This window comes from Myotis yumanensis, unplaced genomic scaffold (genome assembly GCF_028538775.1).
Source record: "Myotis yumanensis isolate MYYU_CA2020_CCGP unplaced genomic scaffold, mMyoYum1.0.hap1 SCAF_18, whole genome shotgun sequence".
In the NCBI taxonomy this organism is placed as follows: Eukaryota; Metazoa; Chordata; class Mammalia; order Chiroptera; family Vespertilionidae; genus Myotis; species Myotis yumanensis.
Window position 1 is genome coordinate 34827036 of NW_027223769.1, and position 20912 is coordinate 34847947.

Genomic DNA, 20912 nt, shown 5'->3' on the forward strand with positions numbered 1-20912 from the left:
GCACTGGGGGGAGGACCACTTTTTAGTTTCTCACATTCACGGACATCAACTATGGTCACATAAAGTGAATTATTAAGAAAAAGTTTGCCCTGGCCGGTTTGGCTCAGTAGATAGAGTGGACTGTGGACTGAAGGGTCCTGGGTGGTGGGCTTACCCCCCAGTGGGGGGCGTGCAGGAGGCAGCCAATCAATGATTCTCTCTCATCACTGATGTTTCAATCTCTCTCTCCCTCTTCCTTCCACTCTGAAATCAATAAAAACATATTTTTTAAAAAGAAAACATTTGAAAGGAAAGTATACAAAACCCATTTTGTCATTCAACACATGCAATTGCAATAAATATATGAAGAATCAATTAGAACATTAGATATTTACAAACGCTGTGCACATTTCCACCAAAAGTGTGCACTGAGCACTTGAAATAAAGTTGTGCAAGGCCCAGCGCGTGGAGCACACAGCCTGGGAGGCAAGCACACCCCGGCCCCTATATCCCCACAGGGAACCATAGCTCTTGTCTTGCCCAGTGTCTCTGACAGGGCACCTGCCACCCCCTGAGAGCTCCTAGCTGTGGTTTGGTTTTGAATCTCAGGAAGTCCCTCCGGAGTCAGACAGATATCTGACCCTCCCATCCCCAAACCCAGCCCTTGGCTCCCTGAAGCCGGCAAGGTGACTAGGGATGTGGGGAGAATTGCAGGGAGGAGCCGGTAAAGCCTTTTCTCAGCAAGTGCGAGGGCTGAGCATTTCCAGATGAAGGGCTCTGTCTGCCCTGAGTGGGTGCTGGCAGGCTCTGCCCTCCAGGGGGCGTGCTGTTCATCAGAGGGGGGTGAGGCCCTCAGGGACTTGTCATTAATGACAGCGGTTGGCCCCCACTGGCTGTTTGTGGAGGGAGTTGCTATTTGGTGTAAAAATCAAAGGGAAAGTCAAGTCCAAGGCCCATGGAGGGAGTCAGGACTGTGCTTGCCCACAGGTGCCCTGGGTGAAGAGGGCTCTCAGCAGCCAGCCTGTGCGAGGCCTTCTGGTTCACAGACCGCTGTGCCGCTTCCTGGCCGTGTGACCGGGGGAAGGCCTTTTCCCATCTGCAGAAGGAAATTATATCTGTATCTGAGGAGTAAGTGATCGTGCCCCGGCTCCAGGATAGGGCAGAACAAACAGAGGCTGTGATGATCACTGTGTCCACACTGACATTCACAAGGAGAGAATCCTTTTACTCCCAGCATGCTCCTGGAGAAAGGCTCATTGGTTTTGAACCCTTTGCTCAGGGTCGGAGGTTAGAGATGGCATCGGAACCCGGCGGACCCCGTGCCATGGGGAGTGTGGGCGTCCGGCAATGAGCCCCTGTAGCGGTCAAGAGGAATGAAGTTAACTAGAAGAGGACGTTCTGCCAGGAAAAGGCGGGAGCCTGCAAGCGGGCCACGTCAGAACAAAGTCTTGCACGCAAGACTTATTGTTCAGAGGCAGAACTTTCCTTGAGGTGATAAATAGTCCATGAGGGCATGGAAAGTTCTAGGGAGGGTGCACTGCTGCAGGTGGAAAGGGTCTTTGTATAACATAGGAAATTAATAGTGTCATGTATAACTTAGCTCAGATGATCTCATAAGCATGCCTGTTAATCATTGTCACTTGCTGTACTCCATTGTTACTTGCTGTACTCCCTGAATAAAAGCCATGAGGGCTCTGGGGGCTTTTGCTACTTCCCTGAGCGAGCGGTAGCCCTCTGCTTCTCTAAACTTAATCCTGCACGCCAATGATCTCAGCGTTACTGTTCACAAAGAACATCAATAGCCCCCTGGGACATGATGTCTCCGGGTGGTCCATCCCGCCTCTCGTTATTCAGAGCTGGGAGAGGCCTTAGAGATAGTCCTGTTGTGCTCCTGGCTTGCGAGATGGAGAACAGGAGCCCAAGGAGGTCACAGGGCTACGTACAGGGACCTGACTGCCACTCTGCTCTTCCTGCTGCCTCTGGGCCAGGGGTGTGGTGTCCCCCTCATTCCTGTGAGGCCACGGTGCCGGGTGGTGGGGGAGGGTATGATGCTGGGGGCAGCCAGCGTGAGTGCCAACCCCAGCTGTGTCACCGATCGCTGGGTGTCATTTCCTGTCTGTGGCTCAGTCTCCTCCACTGTGAAAAGGGAAAATAACAGTGTCTGGCTCTTAGGATCGAGTGATCTCATCCATGCAAAGAATTTAGAAGGATGCTGGGCACACTGTGAGTGACCTGTAGCATAGCACCCAGAACCTAGAGCCTGCTCCCCAAGTAGCCAGAGCAACGTGTTCAAATCCGCTTTTTTTTTTTATTTTCAGTCCACCGTGACCTGTTTGCCACATTCTCTTGCTGTGAAGTATGTGAATGATAAGAAAAGTGGTTGAGTTTGCTCTGACTCCGGTTTCTTTCCTGTGCAACAAGAGTAAGGAATTCTGTGCCCACAGGGCTGGGATGGAGACTGGCCTAGATCTTCAGAGTTGAATTCTAGATGGAACAGTTAATCTCCCAAAAAATGAGTGCCTTGAGGCAAGAAGGTGATGTCACTGAGGGGCAGCTGCTGTCAGTGCCGGAGCCTCAGGGCACAGGCTGTGAGGGCCCCTTGCTTCTGAAGCACTGGGGGGGGGAGGACCACTTTTTAGTTTCTCACATTCACGGACATCAACTGTGGTCAAATAAAGTGAATTATTAAGAAAAAGTTTGCCCTGACTGGTTTGGTTCAGTAGATAGAGTGGACTGTGGACTGAAGGGTCCCTGGTTTGATTCTGATCAAGGGCATATGCCCAAGTGGAGGGCTTGACCACGGGAGGTGGGGGCAGGAGGCAGCCAATCAATGATTCTCTCTCATCATTGATGTTTCAATCCCTCTCTCCCTCTTCCTTCCTCTCTGAAATCAATAAAGACATGTTTTTTTTAAAAAGAAAAAGTTCGAAAGGACAGTATACAAAACCCACTTTGACATTCAACACATATAATTGCAACAAACATATGAAGAGCCGACTTATATGTATCATCCACAGCACAGGGGACAGTTTTCTGCTTGCAGACAAGCCCACCAGGCCTGCGGTGCCTTGCGCTGTCCCTATCGACCATGTGACCACGAAACCAGTGGCCCCAGGAGGGTAGCCTTTCTCCCACCAAGAAGGACCAGCCCTAGGATGTAAAGCAGGAGAAGACAGGCCGTGTCCCTGGCAGATACGGAAGGGCTCGCCATTTCCGCCATCACCTGCACCATTTGCCTACTGAATTTTTAAAGTTCATCTTTCCTTGACTGTATTTCTATGAAAAGCTAACTCCTGACCACGACTGAGAATGGGAATCGGTTTACTGCCAGACCTAGAACGGAGCCTCAAGGTCACGGAAATGTGTGTTTCTTCTGGAGGGATCACTGTGTCCCTCCCAGGATTCAGCTGGACACGGAGAGGTGGTGAGGGACATACCTCTGGGCCAAAGGGAAGGTTCTTTTTTAAAAAATATATATATTTTATTGATTTTTTACAGAGAGGAAGAGAGAGGGATGGAGAGTTAGAAACATGAGAGAGAAGCATGGATCAGCTGCCTCCTGCACACCCCCTACTGGGGATGTGCCTGCAACCAAGGTACATACACGCCCTTGACCAGAATCAAACCTGGGACCCTTAGTCCCCAGGCTGATGCTCTATCCACTGAGCCAAACCAGCCAGGGCCAAAGGGAAGGTTCTTTCTCTTTCCTTTGGCAAGTGACTGGAGTCAGATCCCGGGCACCACTTCCCAGCACGGGACCAGGCTGTTTATAAACTCCTTGTGCCCCGTGTAATCCTGGGATTTCCCTTTAGAGTTGGTAGGGGTTAGAGAGTGAGAGTGCTGAAGCAAGGCTGGCACAGACTAACCCTTATGTAATCGCCAGGAACACCGAAAGGGAAATAACATCGTTTCTTGCTTGTTATTTATGCCAGGTCAGCCTAGTGCCTAAAAGGATCCCTTCCTGGGGGGGCGAGGGCGGGGGGAGGGATTGCATCCCATGCTGTGGAACCTCCATCCTGGAGTGGGGTGGACCCGCTCGGCTGAGCGAACCCTGGAAAGTTCAGTCAAAGGAAGATCAGGACAACATGCCCACTCACCGCTCTAGTCGGGAGAAGGGAAGAAAGGGGGAAGGGGCCGCGCTATGATCCCGCCCGCGTGGCTGTAAACAGGAAGCAAGGAAGGAGGGGCATCTGTGCCGGGACAGGGGGGTGAGGCAGGGGCAGGGGGTGAGGGTGAAGGTCACATCCCCCACGTTTCTGCACACAACTCCGGGCCTCCGGCCAAGTGAGGGAAGTGAGCACAAGGCTGGGTTTGCACACGGGCTCAGAAAAGGGTGAACCTGAAGACCAAGACGAGGGGGTGAGGGGTGGGAAGACTTCTAGGACTCAGGGGCTGAGTTCCCGGAACAGCGGGAACAGGGGCGGCTGCCCCCTGGGGAGAAGGGGGCAGGGCCCGGGAGCTGGGACACCGTGTGCCCGGCACCCAGCTCCTCCACGTGATTGGGGCCCAGTGTGCAGCCCCCGCGGTGCGCACGGAGGTCAGGCCCCAGGGAAGCGGTGCGCACGGCCCGGAAAGGTGCGCACAGCCGGGCCAAGGGCGCTGCGGGCGGCACGGAGCCGACGGGCGGGCGGGGTGCAAGGCCGGGGCGGGGCCTCTGCGCCCGGGCCGCCTCTTCTGGGCTATAAAAGCAGCACGCGGGCTGCTCCACGCCACCACGCCTTGGACAAGAACCAGTACCTTCTCTTCTCTCGCTTTGGATCGCAAGTCTCACCGCTGATCGAAATGGACCCCAACTGCTCCTGCGCCACTGGTAAGCACCCCGCCACTGGGCCTTGGCTGCCCCTTTCCCAGGCACTGGACGGGGGTCCTTGGGATGCAGCAGGGGTATCTGGTTATGGCTGCAGTGCGTCCTTCCTAGCCAAGCTGCGGAGAGCACTTCCAGTCGCCCTTTGCCTCTGTTTGAGAGCTGAGGGTACTGAGGCCCAAGGCTGCTGTCTTCTAGGTCCACCAGTGGTCAGGGGGGGTTGCTGGACTGGGACCCGGTGTTCTGTGCAGGACTTGATGGGCGGTGGGGACAGTGCCTGTTGGCAGTTGAGGATAGGGGACCCGGGCCCCAGCCCCAGTCTGTGGGCTGTGTGTGGAGCCTGGAACCTCCCTTTGGGGTAAGCCAGGAGGGACCTACCTTCGTGGGACGAAAAGAGAGGGAAGCTTGACTTTAACTTCCCGCAGTGGCAAAGGAGCTCCCAGTACCCGTGGCACAGAGGAGGGGCAGGGAGGGCTGGTTGATTGACGGCTGTGACTCCTGCATCAGGCATCTCACTGCTCATCTTTCTCCTCCTTGCAGGTGGCTCCTGCGCCTGCGCCGGCTCCTGCAAATGCAAAGAGTGCAAATGCACCTCCTGCAAGAAGAGTGAGTGAGGGCCCTTCCTGGGAACTTGGGGGTGAACTAAGTGGGGAGGGAGCCCAGAGCTCAGCAGGCACCCGCGGACCCCACTTCCCCAGCCACTGGATCAGAACCAGAGCTGAGAGAGCCATGGAGCCTATCCTCTCGTTCTAGAAGGGGACACTAAGGTCCAGGGGAGTCAGCAAACAGTTTCGGGGATGGAGCCCCAGCTAGAACCTGTGTCCTGACGATGGAGCCTTCTGACCCCTCCAGTGTCCTGACCCTTTATGCACATGAACTTGGTCTCTCCCACCTGCTGGTGCAGCCCTTTCCCTAGAGTCAGCCCAAAGCTTTCTGGAGCCTCCTGGGCACTGCCGGGGTTTGCCCCCTCCCTCGTCTTGAGGACTTTCCTTACTTCATTGTATGGTTCTGGGAGGCTGGGGGCGGACTCCGTTGCCTTCCTCTCTACACCCCCCCTTGTACCCCCAGGCCCTGGCACTACCTCTTGAAGCTTTCTGACCTGTCTGGGCTCAGGATGGCAGGGCAGCCTTTTCCTAGGGGTGGGACCTTTTCCGAAAGTTCTAACAATTGTCTCAGGACAGCACCTGCCATCTGAAACTCCGGCTCGTTTGGGGTTGGCGGGTAGCTTGTGCCAGGCCTGCTGCTGGGCAGGGAGGTGCCCGGAATGTGTGCTGACTTCTCCCTCTGCCCTTTCCCCCCAGGCTGCTGCACCTGCTGCCCCGTGGGCTGTGCCAAGTGCGCCCAGGGCTGCGTCTGCAAGGGAGCCTCCGACAAGTGCAGCTGCTGTGGGTGATGCGTGATGCGTGACGCAGGGAGAGCCCGCTCGGGATGTAAATAGAGGAATGTCTACAAACCTGCAATTTTGGATATTTTTTCATAAACCCTGACCCAGTTGCTATGTCCCTTTTTGTATGAAATATTTGGATGACAATAAACGTTTTGAAACTCTTCTGGCTCCAGGTTCCTGATGGTGTTCTGGGAATACGGGACTTGGTTCTCCACTGGGCTGTAAGGAACCTGCCTTGGGGGGAGGTGGGGAGTCTGCACAGGAAGTGGGGGCGAGGGAAATGGGGCAGATGAATCGCTTGCTGCTGTCTGGCCTGCCCTTAGCTCTCTCTCTGTTGTGAGTGGTTCCTCTACCACCTTCTAGAATTAACCGGTCCTGCCCTTTTTATGTGTGTATCTGTGCCACTGTGTGTATTCATTTGGTAGCCTCCTATGCTGCACCTACTGTCTACACAGGCAATGGGCTGTGGGTGGTGAGGTAAGGTGAAGTTTACAGACTTCTGGGGAGAGACAGTCACCGAACAGGAGAGACAGAATGGGTAATCCAGGATGTGCTGGGGGGGCCTGAGTGGAGAGGCCTTGGCACTGAGATCTGAGCGCTGGGAGGTGGGGGTTGGGGGGGGGGGGGAGAAGGCCAGCATGTCTGGGCCAGTGTGTGAGGGGTGTAGCTCAAGTTCACTTTGGAGAGGGGAGCAGAGCCCACGTGCCTCATTCATCGGAATGACTCCCAGCCTGGTTCCTTGGCTGAATCACTGGGCGGGGTGAAAAGGGCGCCAAGCCACCGCCTTGCACCCCCTCCCAGCCCCAGCCTGGTTTCTGAGATGTAAGATGGGCCAGGGGTGTGTGTGCGTGTATTTTTAAAAAATATATTTGTATTGATTACAGAGAGGAAGGAAGAGAGAGAGAGATAGAAACATCAATAAAGAGAATCATGGATCTGCTGCCTCTTGCACCCCCCCCGCCCCCCCCTGGGGATCTAGCCTACAACCTGGGCATGTACCCTGACCGGGAATCAAACTGCAACCTCCTAATTCATGGGTTGACGCTGACCCACCGAGCCACACCAGCCGGGCAGGGACCTGTATATGTAACAAGTACCTAAGGTTGCAGCCCACAGACAGGGTCACAGGGAGTCATTTAGTGAAACGAAAGGGGCTTCTGCCAGGAAGTGTTTCTACCCCAGGGGGTCTCTGAAGCCATCACTCATAGCATATGGCTGTGGGCGCTGGTTGCTGAGGGAACCTGGAGGGACCTGCTTCCTGTCTGGCAGGCAGGCTTGCTCTGCAGGACGAGTGACAAGAGGCTTCGTAGAGAGCGGACCTAGTGGAGGGGATACCCCACGCCTCCTTGGGGGCTTGTGCTGTAGAGCAAATAAATGTTGACAGAATTATTTATTTATGTATTATTTATTTATTCAAATGTATAGCCCACATACAATAAATAGTACATTCTAATCATGATTCCACATTTACAAGGATTACAATGCACTGGTGAAGTTGCAAGCTTATCACAGCGTCATACATCTATAGGTCTCTGAAACAAACAAAACCCCCAGAAAACACGTTGCAATGCTTACCGTTCCTGTTTGTATTACTGTGTCACGGGGCTGGTGTCCCAGCCGAGCACTGACCCCGTGGGGCTCGAGCGGGACTGGGACATGGCACAGTCCTGTTTGGAAGTCCGGGTGCCAAGGTCACAAACGTGCCCAGAGTTTGCTCTTTCGCAACTCTGCCCTCGGGGACGCAGCTGCCAAACCTCTGCAGAGAAGGGGACATGGTGTTTCCGCTGCCCTGACAAACAGTCACCCGACTTGCTGCTTTTTATTTTCCCAGCCACGTGTGAAGTGACATCTTCACTCTGTCCCCAAGCCCCGTCTCCCCAAGGGTGGGCGGGGCACGACCATTATGGATGACTGTTGGAGAGATTCATTTACAATAATATTGTTCTAGTTTCGTATGGCTGCATCAGAATGCCTTGTTTAACTCCAGAAGTTAATACTTTGTTTACTAGTCATTGGAAGGCAGTTAAATGGGCCGTCTCTGGAGCCAGAGCTGGCTGGAAGCAGAGCTCCACTGCTTAGGCAAGTTCTGTGGCCTGTGTGGGCCTCACATTCCTCATCTTGAAAATGGGTACAATAACCGTGCCTCCTCCCCAGGGCTGTTGTGAGGTTAAGTGTGTCTAGCACAGGCTCTGGCACATGCTAGGGACTTAGTAAATGCTACTTCCCTCTCGGCCAGGCACGGTGCCTGAGGATCAGGAGGCGATCCCTAAGTGCTCTGTATTTGACACCAGGAGCATTTATTGGACCCCTACTGTATGTAAATCACTGTGCTGAGCACACAGAGAGAGGGAAGGTAACATACAGACAAGATCCAATCTCTTTGCTGGAGGAGGACTTATTTCAAATCCCCGTGGAATTCAGGGAGCATTTATTTATCATTTCTAGATGCAGCTGCTGAGCTGGGGCAGAGAGTGAGAGCGAACATTTCTGCCTCCGGGAGAACAGCTCCATTCACACTGACTCTGGGATAGGCAGCTAAGGCAGAGGTGTGGAAGCCTGGGGAAGAGGGTGGGAGTCAGTCTGCCCAGAAGCCCAGGAGAAAACCCCATTCATCCATCCATCCATCCATCCATTCATTCATTCACATGGTCACTTGTTGGCCAGACTGATTAGAGCATTGGTGGTGAATGGGCCAGCAAAGGGAACCTCAGCCAATCAGATAGTCCCCTTTGGAATTCAAGTGTGGGATAGAATGGGTTCCAAGGACATTGGTCACAGACACATGCTCTGACCAAATTCTTTGGGCCCTATAGTCTATTGATTTTTCACAGAATGCATTCATTGATTGTTGCTAAACTGTTGTATCTGTAACCAGTCTATGGTTTGCAAGTGCCGAATAAGTGTAGTTCCAATATGGTGAACGCAGATTCATAGTCTTGCTCTCATTAGTAAGACGAAAGCCACATGTGGTCTCTGTTGCATAGTTGTTTATTTATTTATTTTACTTACTTTTTTTTTTTTTTTTAAAGAGAGAGAGGGAGAGGGAGAGGGAGAGAGACACATCCATCAGCTGCCTCCTGTACACCTCCTGCTGGTGAGGGAGCCTGCAACCTAGGCATTTGCCCTGACCTGGAATCGAACCAGTGACCTCTTGGTGTATGGGAGGGTGTTCAGCCGCTGAGCCACCCTGGCCAGGGCTATTTATTTATTTATACAACCCTTTCAAATTGTAGAATCACTCTCAGGCCATTCACAGAGGAGCCTTGGACCCAGTGTAGCCCATAGGCTATTATTTACTGATCCCTGATCCATGTTTTTGAGATGGTTTACATCCACCCTATCTGACTGATGGAAACGCTGTGTAATAGGGTATCTCTTCCCAACTCTGCGTCAGTGACATCACACTGGTCGCTTGAGATTGGGCAGTACTTACACTATCTAAATGGGCAGACCCTGAAGAGCAGGGCTTGATTTATTGCTTGTAGATTGTCTAGACCCGTGGTTGGCAAACTGTGGCTCGCGAGCCACATGCGGCTCTTTGGCCCCTTGAGTGTGGCTCTTCCACAAAATACCGACATCTGTGCATGGGCCACGAAGTTTCAATCGCACTGTACATGCCCGCCCACACATGGTATTTTGTGGAAGAGCCACACTCAAGGGGCCAAAGAGCCGCATGTGGCTCTCGAGCCGCAGTTTGCTGACCACTGCCCTAGCCTATCACTGGCCTTGAGGTTGGGACCCCTGACCTTTCCTCCCTAAGAAATAACATCCAGGCCTCAGCTGTATTTTAGCTCCAGGCCCAGAAAAAGCAGCAAAACCAGACAAGCCACCCCATGGCTGGCCTCAGGACCAGCGGCATTGAATAAGGACCCCCTGCCCTGGCCCCCACCAATCAATCCGTGGAGACCCGGACCCTGAGCGGACACACCTGTAAGCTGCTGAACATTCTATGAAGATCCTCTGAAGCCTTCCGTAGCTGGAACTCAAGTACCCATGTTGCTGAACCCAGGTCCCCTGTGGCCCCACCAGTCTAACCCCTGGTGCCCTTCCCACTGCTACAACAATATCCCAAGCCAAGTCTTCCCATCACCTGAAATACTGCCTCCTGTTGGGTAGCCAGGCTGCGGGAACCTCTGGGAGGGGGGTGTACCAGCAGGCTGTGGGGAACCCTAGCATTTTCTGCAAAAGCCCTGATAAATGTGTCCATGGATCCCCCCAGGGGAGACTGGAAGGGTGGAAGAAGGCAGGGGCCTGTGCTAGCCAGGTGCAGAAAGGGGCTGTAGGCCCAATGGGCGAGGGGCGGGGGCAAGGAGAAGAAATGCGGGTGGAAGGCCAAGGCCCCATTGCACACGGTCCTCCGCACACAACTCCCTTTCGTTTCTCCCCTGTTCCTGCCAAGTCATGGACAGCAACCGGGAGGGGGTGTTGCACACGGTGTCTTTGCCTGGTCAGTGACATGGGGTCCAGGGGTGGGGAAGATGGTGAGGTCACAGGGGCTGGATTCCAGTAAGAAGGCCGTGGAGATCAGAGGTGGCTGCCCGGGTGGAAAATGGGGAAAGGTCAGGCCTGGAGGCTGGATACCGTGTGCCACACGGCACACAAGCCGCTCGGCATGATCAGGGGCCAAAGGTGGGGCCCGCGCGGTGCGCACGGAGCTCAGCGGGGCTGGTGGAACAGTGCACCCCACCCAGCCAGGTGCGCTCAGCCCAGACAAGGACGCTGGGAGCCGCACGTTTCCTCGGGGGGTGGGGCATAAGGGACGGGGTGCAAGAGCCGGAGCGGGGGTTGAGGGAGCCTCTCCGCCCGGCCGCCTCTTCTGGGCGTAAAGTGAGCGCGCGGGCTCCTGGGCGCCACCAAGCGGTGAACCAGCGCAAGTGCCTCTTCTCCTCTTGCTTTGGACCAACTGCCTCCTCTCTGCTGGAAATGGACCCCAACTGCTCCTGCCCAGCTGGTAAGGAACCCGGGCTCTGGACCTCAGGAGGCCTCTTACTCACCCTGAGGGAGAGAAGGGAGTATTTTGAGCTTGAGAGGAAGCAGGCGCCTTAGAGAGAGAGCAGCTTCTGTGCCTTCTCCCTGGCCAAGGGCCCTCATCCATCTGGTTGGAGCATTTGCATCGTCCCAGTGGTTCCTGTTGGAGAGGCCTGAGGTTCCAGGTTGTCCTGCTTCACATCATCAGGTGTTAGGGGGGAGGGGGGTGACTCTAAGTTGTCCCTGCGGGTTGGAGGCAGGGAACAGTGTGTCTTCTGGGCTGAGGACATAAGGTCCTGGTCCCCAGAACTGGGTCTGGAGCCGGGGGCCATCCCTGGGGGGTAAGCACCTCCTCCCGTGGCTGTCCATGACTTGGCAGGAACAGGGGAGAAACGAAAGGGAGTTGTGTGCAGAGGACCGTGTGCAATGGGGCCTTGGCCTTCCACCCGCATTTCTTCTCCTTGCCCCCCCCCCCCCCCCCGCCCCTTCGCCCATTGGGCCTACAGCCCCTTTCTGCACCTGGCTAGCACAGGCCCCTGCCTTCTTCCACCCTTCCAGTCTCCCCTGGGGGGATTCCATGGACACATTTGTCAGGACCTTTGCAGAAAATGCTAGTGTTCCCCACAGCCTGCTGGTACACCCCCCTCTCAGAGGTTCCCGCAGCCTGGCTACCCCACAGGAAGCAGCATTTCAGGTGATGGGAAGACTTGGCTTGGGATATTATTGTAGCAGTGGGAAGGGCACCAGGGGTTAGACTGGTGGGGCCACAGGGGACCTGGGTTCAGCAACTTGGGTACTTGAGTTCCGGCTACAGAAGGATTCAGAGGATCTTCATAGAATGTTCAGCAGCTTTCCAGGTGTGTCCGCTCAGGGTCCGGGTCTCCACGGATTGATTGGTGGGGGCCAGGGCAGGGGGTCCTTATTCAATGCCGCTGGTCCTGAGCCCAGCCATGGGGTGGCTTGTCTGGTTTTACTGCTTTTTCTGGGCCTGGAGCTAAAATACAACTGAGGCCTAGAGGTTATTTCTAGGGAGGAAAGGTCAGGGGGTCCCAACCTCAAGGCCAGTGATAGGCTGGGGGGAGGAAAGGTCCCCCTGGGGGTGAGATCCCACCCTACAGTTGTCTTTTTTTTTTTTTAAATATATTTTATTGATTTCTTACAGAGAGGAAGGGAGAAGGATAGAGAGTTAGAAACATCGATGAGAGAGAAACATCGATCAGCTGCCTCCTGCACATCCCCCACCGGGGATGTGCCCACAACCAAGGTACATGCCCTTGACTGGAGTCGAACCTGGGACCCTTCAGTCCACAGGTCGATGCTTTATCCACTGAGCCAAACCGGTTAGGGCCCTACAGTTGTCTTTTGCTAGACACCCAGGGCTTTCTGCCCTGGCGACCTTCTGTGCCTGGCCCATCGTCCTTGCTCTGCTCATGCCTAACTGCCTGCCGCAATATCGATGCAAGAGAAGTGTTCTCCCCCTTCCCGGCTGATGATGACGCAGCACTTAGTCAGTGGCAGGCCATGTTTTCATCACTGTGGATCTTTGCATTTTCACAACAGCCATATAAGGGAAATACTTCTATTAGTAGGTACGAGCCCTTTCTGCTAATGGGACCATTGCAACACACGAAGGCTAAATCACTTGCCCCCGGTGACATAGCTGGGAATCTGTACACTCGGTGGAATCCAGCGAGGCGTCCGAGGGAAGGGGAAGAAGGCCCCTCGATCGCCAAGCCTGTGGCTGGGGTCTGTTGACAACACTTCTCTAAGGCTCGAAGCCATTTAAGCCAGAGCAAGCTGCCAGCTCACCCACTGTGGCAGCAATACACGTGACATATATAGATTTTATCATAATGATGTAAATAGATTTTATACTTAATGATTAATAATATAAATATTTATTATAGTAATAGTAATATAACTATGATGTTATTATTATAACATTAGAATCGTCTGGCCAGCTCCAGTGTCTCACATCATACAGTTTCTTGCTATCAGTGGTAAAATAGTCGGCTTTCCATGTAAATATATTTAAGAAAATAGGAATCATTTCAAATTACAAACGGCAGGTTTCTTTGGGTTTCTGAGGAGATACAGGGCATCTTCCTCATGCCTGGACATTTCCTGTGCCGATCACAATTTGGTGGAAGAGTGAAGGACTCCGGTCTGCAGGTCACATCTTCGTGGACAACACGGGACACACAGCCTGGCTCACCAGCCCCGGCTTACTTGGAGGCAAATCTATTTCCCCTCAGCCACGTAGAACGGTCATAAGACAAGTAGCTAGTATTGTAGACCGCTCCCCACGTGCCAGAGCTCATGTGGGTTCTGTACCTGTACAAATTCATTCACTCCTCTGACCTATTGATGTTCTTTGTGAACGGAGACGCGGAGATGAGTCGGACGACAGGATACGGAGAAGCAGAGGGCTACCGCTCGCTCAGGCAAGTAGCAAAGACCCCCTGATGCCTTCTGGCATTTATTTCAGTGAGCGCAGCAAACAACAATGGAGGACAGCAAGTGACAATGATTAACAAGCATGCATATGAAAACATCAAAGCTAAGTGATACATGACACTATTAATTTCCTATGTTATACAAAGACCCTTTCCACCTGCAGCAGTGCACCCTCCCTAGAACTTTCCATGCCCTCATGGAGTATTTATCACCTCAAGGAAAGTCCTGCCTCTGAACAATAAGTCTTGCTTGCAAGATTTTGTTCTGACGTGGCCTGCTTGCAGCTCCCGCCATTTCCTGGCAGAGCATCCTCTTCTAGTTAATTTCATTCCACTTGACCGCTACACTGACCCCTGTGGCTTACTTTACCCCTTGACAGTGAAGGAGGCTGAGCCACATAGAGGGTATGTCTCGGCATTAGTGGCAAGAACACCCCGCTGTTTCTCATCTCTCCAGCCAGGGGCACAAATGGTTCTTCTGGAAAACCCCTTCTGGCTCTCCTTGTGAGAGGCAGGGTTGAGCATCCAGTAACAGGGTGACCAGCTCGCAGTGGCCAGGGAGTGAAGCCACCTGGAGCATAGTTCAGACTGTGACTTCTTGAGCAGGTTGTTGAACTTCCCTGGAAAATGCCATAATCGCTTCAGCCCTTCCATCTGCAGTCTGTCTCCCTGGCCCGTGAGGATGAAATGACGGGTGGGAAAGGCCTGATGTCCACCCAAACGCGGTGGCCGTGTCTGGTCCCAGGGTGCTTATTACAGGAGTCACCTCTGTCTTCCTGGCCCCGGGGCAGCACATTTTTATCCCACCCTTAATGTCCAACCCAGAGTCATGCTTCTTTTTTTAAAAAAAAAAATGTTTTTATTGATTTTATAGAAAGAGGAAAGGAGAGAAATAGAAACATCAATGAGAGTCATCAATTGGCTGCCTGCTGCACACCCCCCATGGGGAATCCGGCCTAAAACCTGGGCATGTGCCCTGACTGGGAATTGAGCCTGCAGCCTCTTAGTGCATGGGAGGACATTTAACCAACTGAGCCACAGCGGCCAGCCGGGCCGGAGTAATGCTTCTAAACCAATGAGCCTTCCTCCAGGTGCATGGTGGGATGGAAAAGGGTTCTCTCCACACGAATGGACACAGTGATCATGGAACCACGTCCAGCACGGCCAGGGGTGAACCTGAGGAGGGGCGGCGAAGGATTAAAGACTACAGACAAGAGAATACAGTTGGGGCCAGGTAGGACCACTGTGCCTGGATGAGGAAACAGTGACCCAGCCTGTAAGCCCAAGCTTTATTTTATAGTCAGATCACACAAAGCAAAGCAATGGGAGTGGTCCACATGTGTACAATGTTATTTCGAGTTTCAAATCTATTTCGTTCCTCAAGCCTTGTTTTGGCAGCACTTGCTGCACCTCCCACAGCCCATTAGCTACCTAGGAACAAGGGAGGACTGTAAGGTCAAGCTTAATTGTGCCAGGAGGGCTCTGCCCTCCAAGCTGGGACTTGTATGTGGCTCTGCCACAGGTCAGTCCGAGGCTTGACCCTATAGCCGCTCCCTACAGATCATAACAGCCACTGCTTATTAAGCCTACCCTGGAGCCGGCACACTATCATTTATTCCTCCCTTACAGATATCATCTCCTTTCTACAAATGGGGACATGGGGGCTCAGAGAGTTTCAGCGACTCGCACAGGACATGCCACTTGTGGCAAAGTAGGCTGTGAACCAGGCTGCATGACACCAAAACCATGCGCTTGGCACAGGCTGGCTCTTGTGATCCCTTCTTCACATAGAGCCTTGCAGGCAAGCACGGTCCTGACTCCTGGTCCGTGTGACTTGTCTTTCTCTTTGATTTTACATCAAATAGCAACTCCTTCTACAAACAGCCAGGGGGGGACTAACCGTTGTCATTAATTACAAGTCGCTGCTTCTGAACTGCAGAACCTGACATCACCCTGCCCAGGCTAATGGGGGTGGGGGTGGGGATGGGAGTGACTGGGGGACGGGTGCCTCACCTGGAACCATTCTCAGCCACCCCTCCCTCTAACTGAGAAAAGCAGCCTGGGCAATTTGCTCCAAATCCCTAGGCACTTTGCTGGTTTCAAAGAGCCAGGAGCTGGATTTTGGAGGAGGGCCAGGGTTGAGCCTGCCCTAGGGAGGAACTTGCAAAGTTTCAGATCCAAGTTCAAAATGGGACAGTGGGACTCCAGGTGTTTGAGGTCCACCTTTGGGGGGGATTTATAAATTGTCTCCAGTGCTCAATGCACCCTTCTGATGAGCCATGTGCAGCGTGTTAAAATCTCGCATATCTGTTCTCTGTATATGGAAAATGTGTCTTGAATCTAAAAATGTGGCTTGTGTTGCTCTTTTATGCCATTTCATAGTAATTATTATTTACCAACACGTAGTTCTGGGATGGATTAGGGGGAATTTCTTCACTACAAGGATTTTAAAGCCCATGTCAAAATCAAGCAAGTAAGGTACTCTATAGATTTTTCAAGCCTTCCATGCCGTGAGGTACCGAAGTGGGTCCGGGAAACTGCAGAGAATGAACATTCTGGATGGAGAAGTTTCTGTGCCATCAACATTGCCCTGACCGCAGAGGGGATCCTGTGTCCACCCGATGCCCATAGAGCCCCCTCTGGGAGGTCACCTGGCTTGCCTGAAGGCTGTTAGGGAATAACAACACTTCCGTCCCGACCCAGGTCCCTTCACCTCCCATCCAGTCCCCCACACCCAGCCCTGGCGCGCACGCCAAGGAAAACAGACTCCGAATAAAGCCAACAACTTTTATTGTCATTCGTGTGTTTCATAGAAATAAAAACGGGAATGTAGCAAACGGGTCAGGATTGTACAAAAAAAATGCAGGTTTATACACGTGGCTCTATTTACAACCGGGAGCGGGCTCTCCATCACGCATCACGCATCACGCACAGCAGCTGCACTTGTCGGAGGCTCCTTTGCAGATGCAGCCCTGGGCGCACTTGGCACAGCCCACGGGGCAGCAGGAGCAGCAGCCTGGGGGAGGAGAGGAAGGGGCAGGGGTGAGCGCTTGGGATAAAAGATCAGTAAGAAATCCCGTCCTTCGCAACTGGGGCCACGGTGGAGGAGGTGCCGCTTTCCCTAGGGGCTGCAGTTGCCCTGTTTAAATTCCCCTCGGGGCGGAGGGCATGCAGGGTGGGGGCGGGAGGGGCACGTCGGGAGCAGAAGAGACTGTACTCACTCTTCTTGCAGGAGGTGCACTTGCAGTCTTTGCATTTGCAGGAGCCGGCGCAGGTGCAGGAACCACCTGCAAGAAGAAAAACAGGTGAGAATGGTCCCCGGATACCCAACCAGTGAAGGGGTGCCGGGAGCCTGCGTTAGAGGCTCCCAGCTCCACAACGAACCCAGCTCCACAGCCAACTGTCAGTACAACGGAGGACCGTGGAGAAACGTGCACCGGCCGCTCTAAGAACTGTTCGTACCCTGGAACCCAGGGATTAGCAGGAGCGGGACACCGGGCACCCCCAGCCCCGGACCAGGCCCACTTACCGGTGGCGCAGGAGCAGTTGGGGTCCATGGCGAGCTGAACGGCGGCTGGAGTCCGAGGACAGAGGTGACACTGATCGCTGGAGCTTGCGGGAGGCGCTGTGAAGCGGAGCCCGCGGAGGCTTCCTTTATGGCGGGACGCAGCCGGGACGAGTGCAAAAGCCGCCGGGGCCGGGCGCCGCCTGCACACGCCCCTCGGTGAGTCAGAGGTGGCGGCGGGCGCAGGGGGCCGAGCGCACCGGGCTGTGCACACGGATCCAGGCGGCCGTTGCCCGGAGCCTCCCTGGGTGCGCGCCGGGCGACCTCGCGCGGGGGGGTGGGGGGTGCCGGGTGCAGAGCTGTGACTAGGCGTTTGGGACGTGCGCCGAGCACCGGGCTCTGACCTCCCGCCGTGACCTCGGCGCAGCTCGCTCCCCACACCCCGTGTGCCGGGTACTTGAACCCTAGTGGTTAGAGAGCCTGAAAACAGATTCTGGGGATCCTGCTCCGACAAATAATCCGTTGGAAGAGAGAACAGATTACCAAAAAATTCTTTGTATGTGTCAAGGCTTAATCACCATGTAGCATCATATGAAACCCGTGGGACGGTTATTGACATATCTTACCCGTTATATATGCAGTGCTTTGGCAAGCAATAGTAAGTATAGTCTTCCAGTTCTGTGGGAGTCTCATTTCACCAACACTGGGAGGTAGGGACCATCTGTCATTCCTATTTTAAAGAGGAAATCGCCCCGCCTGGCGTGGCTCCTATAAACCAGGAGGTCATGGTTAGATTCCCCTTCAGGGCACATGCCTGGGTTGCAGGCTCCATCCCCAGTGTGGGGTGTTCAGGAGGCAGCCAATCAATGATTCTCTCTCATCATTGATATTTCTTTTCTTTTAAAAAAAAAAAATTGTATTGATTTCAGAGAGGAAGAGAGATGGAAGCATCAATGATCAGCTACTTCTGCACACCCCCTAATTGGGATCCAGCCCGAAACCCGGACATGTACCCTTGACCGGAATCGAACCCAGGACCCTTCAGTCCGCAGGCCGACGTTCTACCCACTGAGCCAAACCAGCTAGGGCCATCACTGATGTTTCTATCTCTCTCTCCCTCTCCCTTCCTCCCTGAAATCAATAAAAATACATTTTAAAAAATAAATAAAGAGGAGGAAATGGAGGTTAAGTAACTTGCCCAGGGTCACAGAGCTAGGGTGTGCAGAACCTGGTGATTCGAATCAGAGAGCCCAGCCGGTGCTGAAGGCTTTCTAAGGGTAGGCATCACCCAGCCACAGGGGAGAAGAGAAGCCAAGAAGCCACAAGCCTTGTGCTCCGGACACTCATGGGCAGGGGGGCAGTGTCACCACGGGGCCCAGGGAAAAGTGACAGCAGGGTCATGGCTGGGATGGAAGGCACCCTCTGGGGCCGGGGGAGCAGAGAGGAGGAGACCAGTGCAGCCTGGGAGGAAGTGGGTCAGGGACACGAGGAGGGTGAGGCCTTGCCAGGCAGGGGAGGGAGGAGCAGAGGAGGCAGTTGGCTGGCAAGCTGGCGCGTTCCGGAACATGTGGAAGGGAAAAACCCCACAAGAACTTTCTTCCCCAGGGGATGCTGAGAGGAAGAGAGGCCAGGTGGCCCGGATTCCTCTCTGGATCATCAACCTCCAGATGCCCAGAATGTGTCGTCAGAGTTGGGAAACGGGTTCCTGGAAGGTCCCTGGCAGGCCGAGGGGCTGCTGGCGGCTGCGGCGGGGCGTGCAGTGAGGAGGCGGCAGAGAACAGGCTGTCCTGGCAGTGTTTACCGTCAGATCCTATGGAGATGTCTTCACAGCTCAGCTCAAACCTCACTTCCTCCGGGAGCTGTCCCGAGCCCCATGCTCCAGCAGGGTGCCTGTGCTACGTGCTGGAAGACACCCTGTCCTTTTTTCCCCTGGAACTTCCCATGTCTGTAACACATGCGGGCGTATCGGTGTCCTTCCCTAACCCAGGCTGCCGTTGAAAACTCCAAGAGCATTCATTGCCCCTGCCGCGTGTCTCCAGCCCTGGGCGCAGGGTGCCGTCATAAATATTTGTCAAGTAAAGTATTGGGGGTCATCGCCGCCTCGATGGCTCCTCCCTTCCCAGTCTTCACCTTGTTGAGGGCCGATTGCAAAATGTAAGTAAAGACATGTTCCACCTCTCTGGGACCTGTGTGCTAACTCAAATGAAAATACCAAGCAGGGCCCTAGTCAGTGGATAGAGCACTGACCTGCAGAGTGAAGGGTCCCGGGTTTGATTCCGGTTAAGGGCATGTACCTCTGTTGCAGCCCCCTGATCGGGGCACGTGCGGGAGGCAACCAACCAATGTATCTCTCTCACATTGATGTTTCTCTCTCCATCTCTCCCCCTCTCTTTCACTCTCTCTAAAAATCAATGGAAAAATATCCTCGGGTGAGGATTAACAACAACAACAGAAACCAGGCAAGGAGGGAGAGTTGGCCTGTCAGAGGGACTAAACTCTAACGGCCACTCTCCTGGATGACCTGGGGCCAGTTATATGCCAGGGCCCCTCTCAGCCTCAGTGTAAGGAGCGGCTATAGAGTCAAGCCTCGGACTGACCTGTGGCAGGACCACAAGCAAGTCCCAGCTGGGAGGGCAGAGCCCTCCTGGGATAATGAAGCTTGATCTTGTAGTCCTCCCTAGTTCCTTCCTAGGTAGCTAATGGGCTGTGGGAGGTGCAGCAAGTGCTGCCAAAATAAGGCTTGAGGAACGAAATAGATTTGAAACTCGCAAGGACATTGTACACTTGTGGACCACTCCCCTTGCTTTGCTTTGTGTGATCTGACTATAAAATAAAGCTTGGGCTTACAGGCTGGGTCACTGTTTCCTCATCCAGGCAGTGATCCACCTGGTCCCAACTGTATTCTCTTGTCTGTCTTCTTTAATCCTTCACCGCCTCTCCTCAGGTTCACCCCTGGCCGTGCTGGATGCGGTTCACCTCAGTATACTCGTCTGTGAAATGGTCAGATTGTACCAGAATGTGAGGGTCACATGCAAACGTTCTCTGATTTGAGAGCCAAGGTTCTGGAAACCTCACAGTGTCTGGCAGCCCTGTGGCCTGAGCGCATTGCAGGGCTGTTCTTGGGCAGTGGGCCGGTTGTGTTGTTGATACTTACATGTACACATACATTATAGACAACATTTCTGCTTTCTAGTAAATCAGATGCCTATTTGTCCACCCAGGGGAAACACTCCAACTGTGTGAAGAGACAATTGGGCTTGTTTTGGCCCCCAAAGTATTAATCTAGCCCTGGTTTGGGCCATCCATGCTGGGAGAAAAACTTGCTTCCAGTCTCAGCTGTCTCCCTTGAATCATTTTGACTCTGGAAAGCAAGGGATGACCAATCAACAAAGGTGGAGGGGGTCCCGGGCCTCGTCTTGCTCATCTCCACGCCCCTGAAAGCCTTACTGTGTTTGGGACAGGCGTGGAGAGGGAAAACTGTCTAATATCTGTGTCCCTGACATGGTAGGCGGGAAGGAGATGAAGTCAAGCAGCATTGGAGGGGAAAAAACATCCCCCTGCAGATCTGATGTGACTCTCCAGTGTGAAGCAGTGATTGATCCCAGTCGGCATTAATAGAAGGATGCCATCTGGAATGAAGGAGGTGATTTTTCCCTCTCCTTTTACTGCTGGGGTGGCTATTTATAGTTCCTCACTGAAGGATATTTTTTCCATTGAATAAATATCCCTTTAGCCCTAGCTGGTTTGGCTCAGTGGATAGAGCGTCGGCCTATGGACTGAAGGGTCCCAGGTTTGACTCCAGCCAAGGGCACA

General features: G+C 53.7%; 2 protein-coding genes and 1 long non-coding RNA gene across 3 annotated transcripts; 2 read left to right on the top strand and 1 right to left on the bottom strand.

Moving 5' to 3' along the window:
• The first annotated feature begins 4670 nt into the window (after positions 1–4670).
• Positions 4671–6331, top strand: LOC138996793 (metallothionein-1E-like). The gene is made up of 3 exons (XM_070397960.1): positions 4671–4789; positions 5324–5389; positions 6085–6331. The coding sequence occupies exons 1-3, from the start codon at positions 4762–4764 to the stop codon at positions 6174–6176; spliced, it is 186 nt and encodes a 61-aa protein (XP_070254061.1). The 5' UTR covers positions 4671–4761; the 3' UTR covers positions 6177–6331.
• A 10036-nt stretch (positions 6332–16367) lies between these two features.
• Positions 16368–17260, bottom strand: LOC138997003 (metallothionein-2A). Its single transcript, XM_070398343.1, has 3 exons — positions 17124–17260; positions 16816–16881; positions 16368–16610 (listed from the first exon to the last, which is right to left on the bottom strand). Exons 1-3 carry the CDS (start codon positions 17149–17151, stop codon positions 16519–16521), a joined length of 186 nt encoding a protein of 61 aa, XP_070254444.1. The 5' UTR covers positions 17152–17260; the 3' UTR covers positions 16368–16518.
• Positions 16811–20000, top strand: LOC138997004 (uncharacterized). The gene is made up of 2 exons (XR_011468879.1): positions 16811–17318; positions 18705–20000. It is a non-coding gene; the product is annotated as an uncharacterized lncRNA (long non-coding RNA).
• Positions 20001–20912: the final 912 nt, after the last annotated feature.

Excerpts from the sequence above, each read along its gene's own strand:
- LOC138996793 (XM_070397960.1), top strand. The coding sequence starts at position 4,762 with ATGGACCCCAACTGCTCCTGCGCCACTG. Across the intron at positions 4,790-5,323 it reads CAACTGCTCCTGCGCCACTG|GTGGCTCCTGCGCCTGCGCC; the intron begins GTAAGCACCCCG and ends TCCTCCTTGCAG. Across the intron at positions 5,390-6,084 it reads ATGCACCTCCTGCAAGAAGA|GCTGCTGCACCTGCTGCCCC; the intron begins GTGAGTGAGGGC and ends CTTTCCCCCCAG.
- LOC138997003 (XM_070398343.1), bottom strand. The coding sequence starts at position 17,151 with ATGGACCCCAACTGCTCCTGCGCCACCG. Across the intron at positions 16,882-17,123 it reads CAACTGCTCCTGCGCCACCG|GTGGTTCCTGCACCTGCGCC; the intron begins GTAAGTGGGCCT and ends TTCTTCTTGCAG. Across the intron at positions 16,611-16,815 it reads GTGCACCTCCTGCAAGAAGA|GCTGCTGCTCCTGCTGCCCC; the intron begins GTGAGTACAGTC and ends CTCCTCCCCCAG.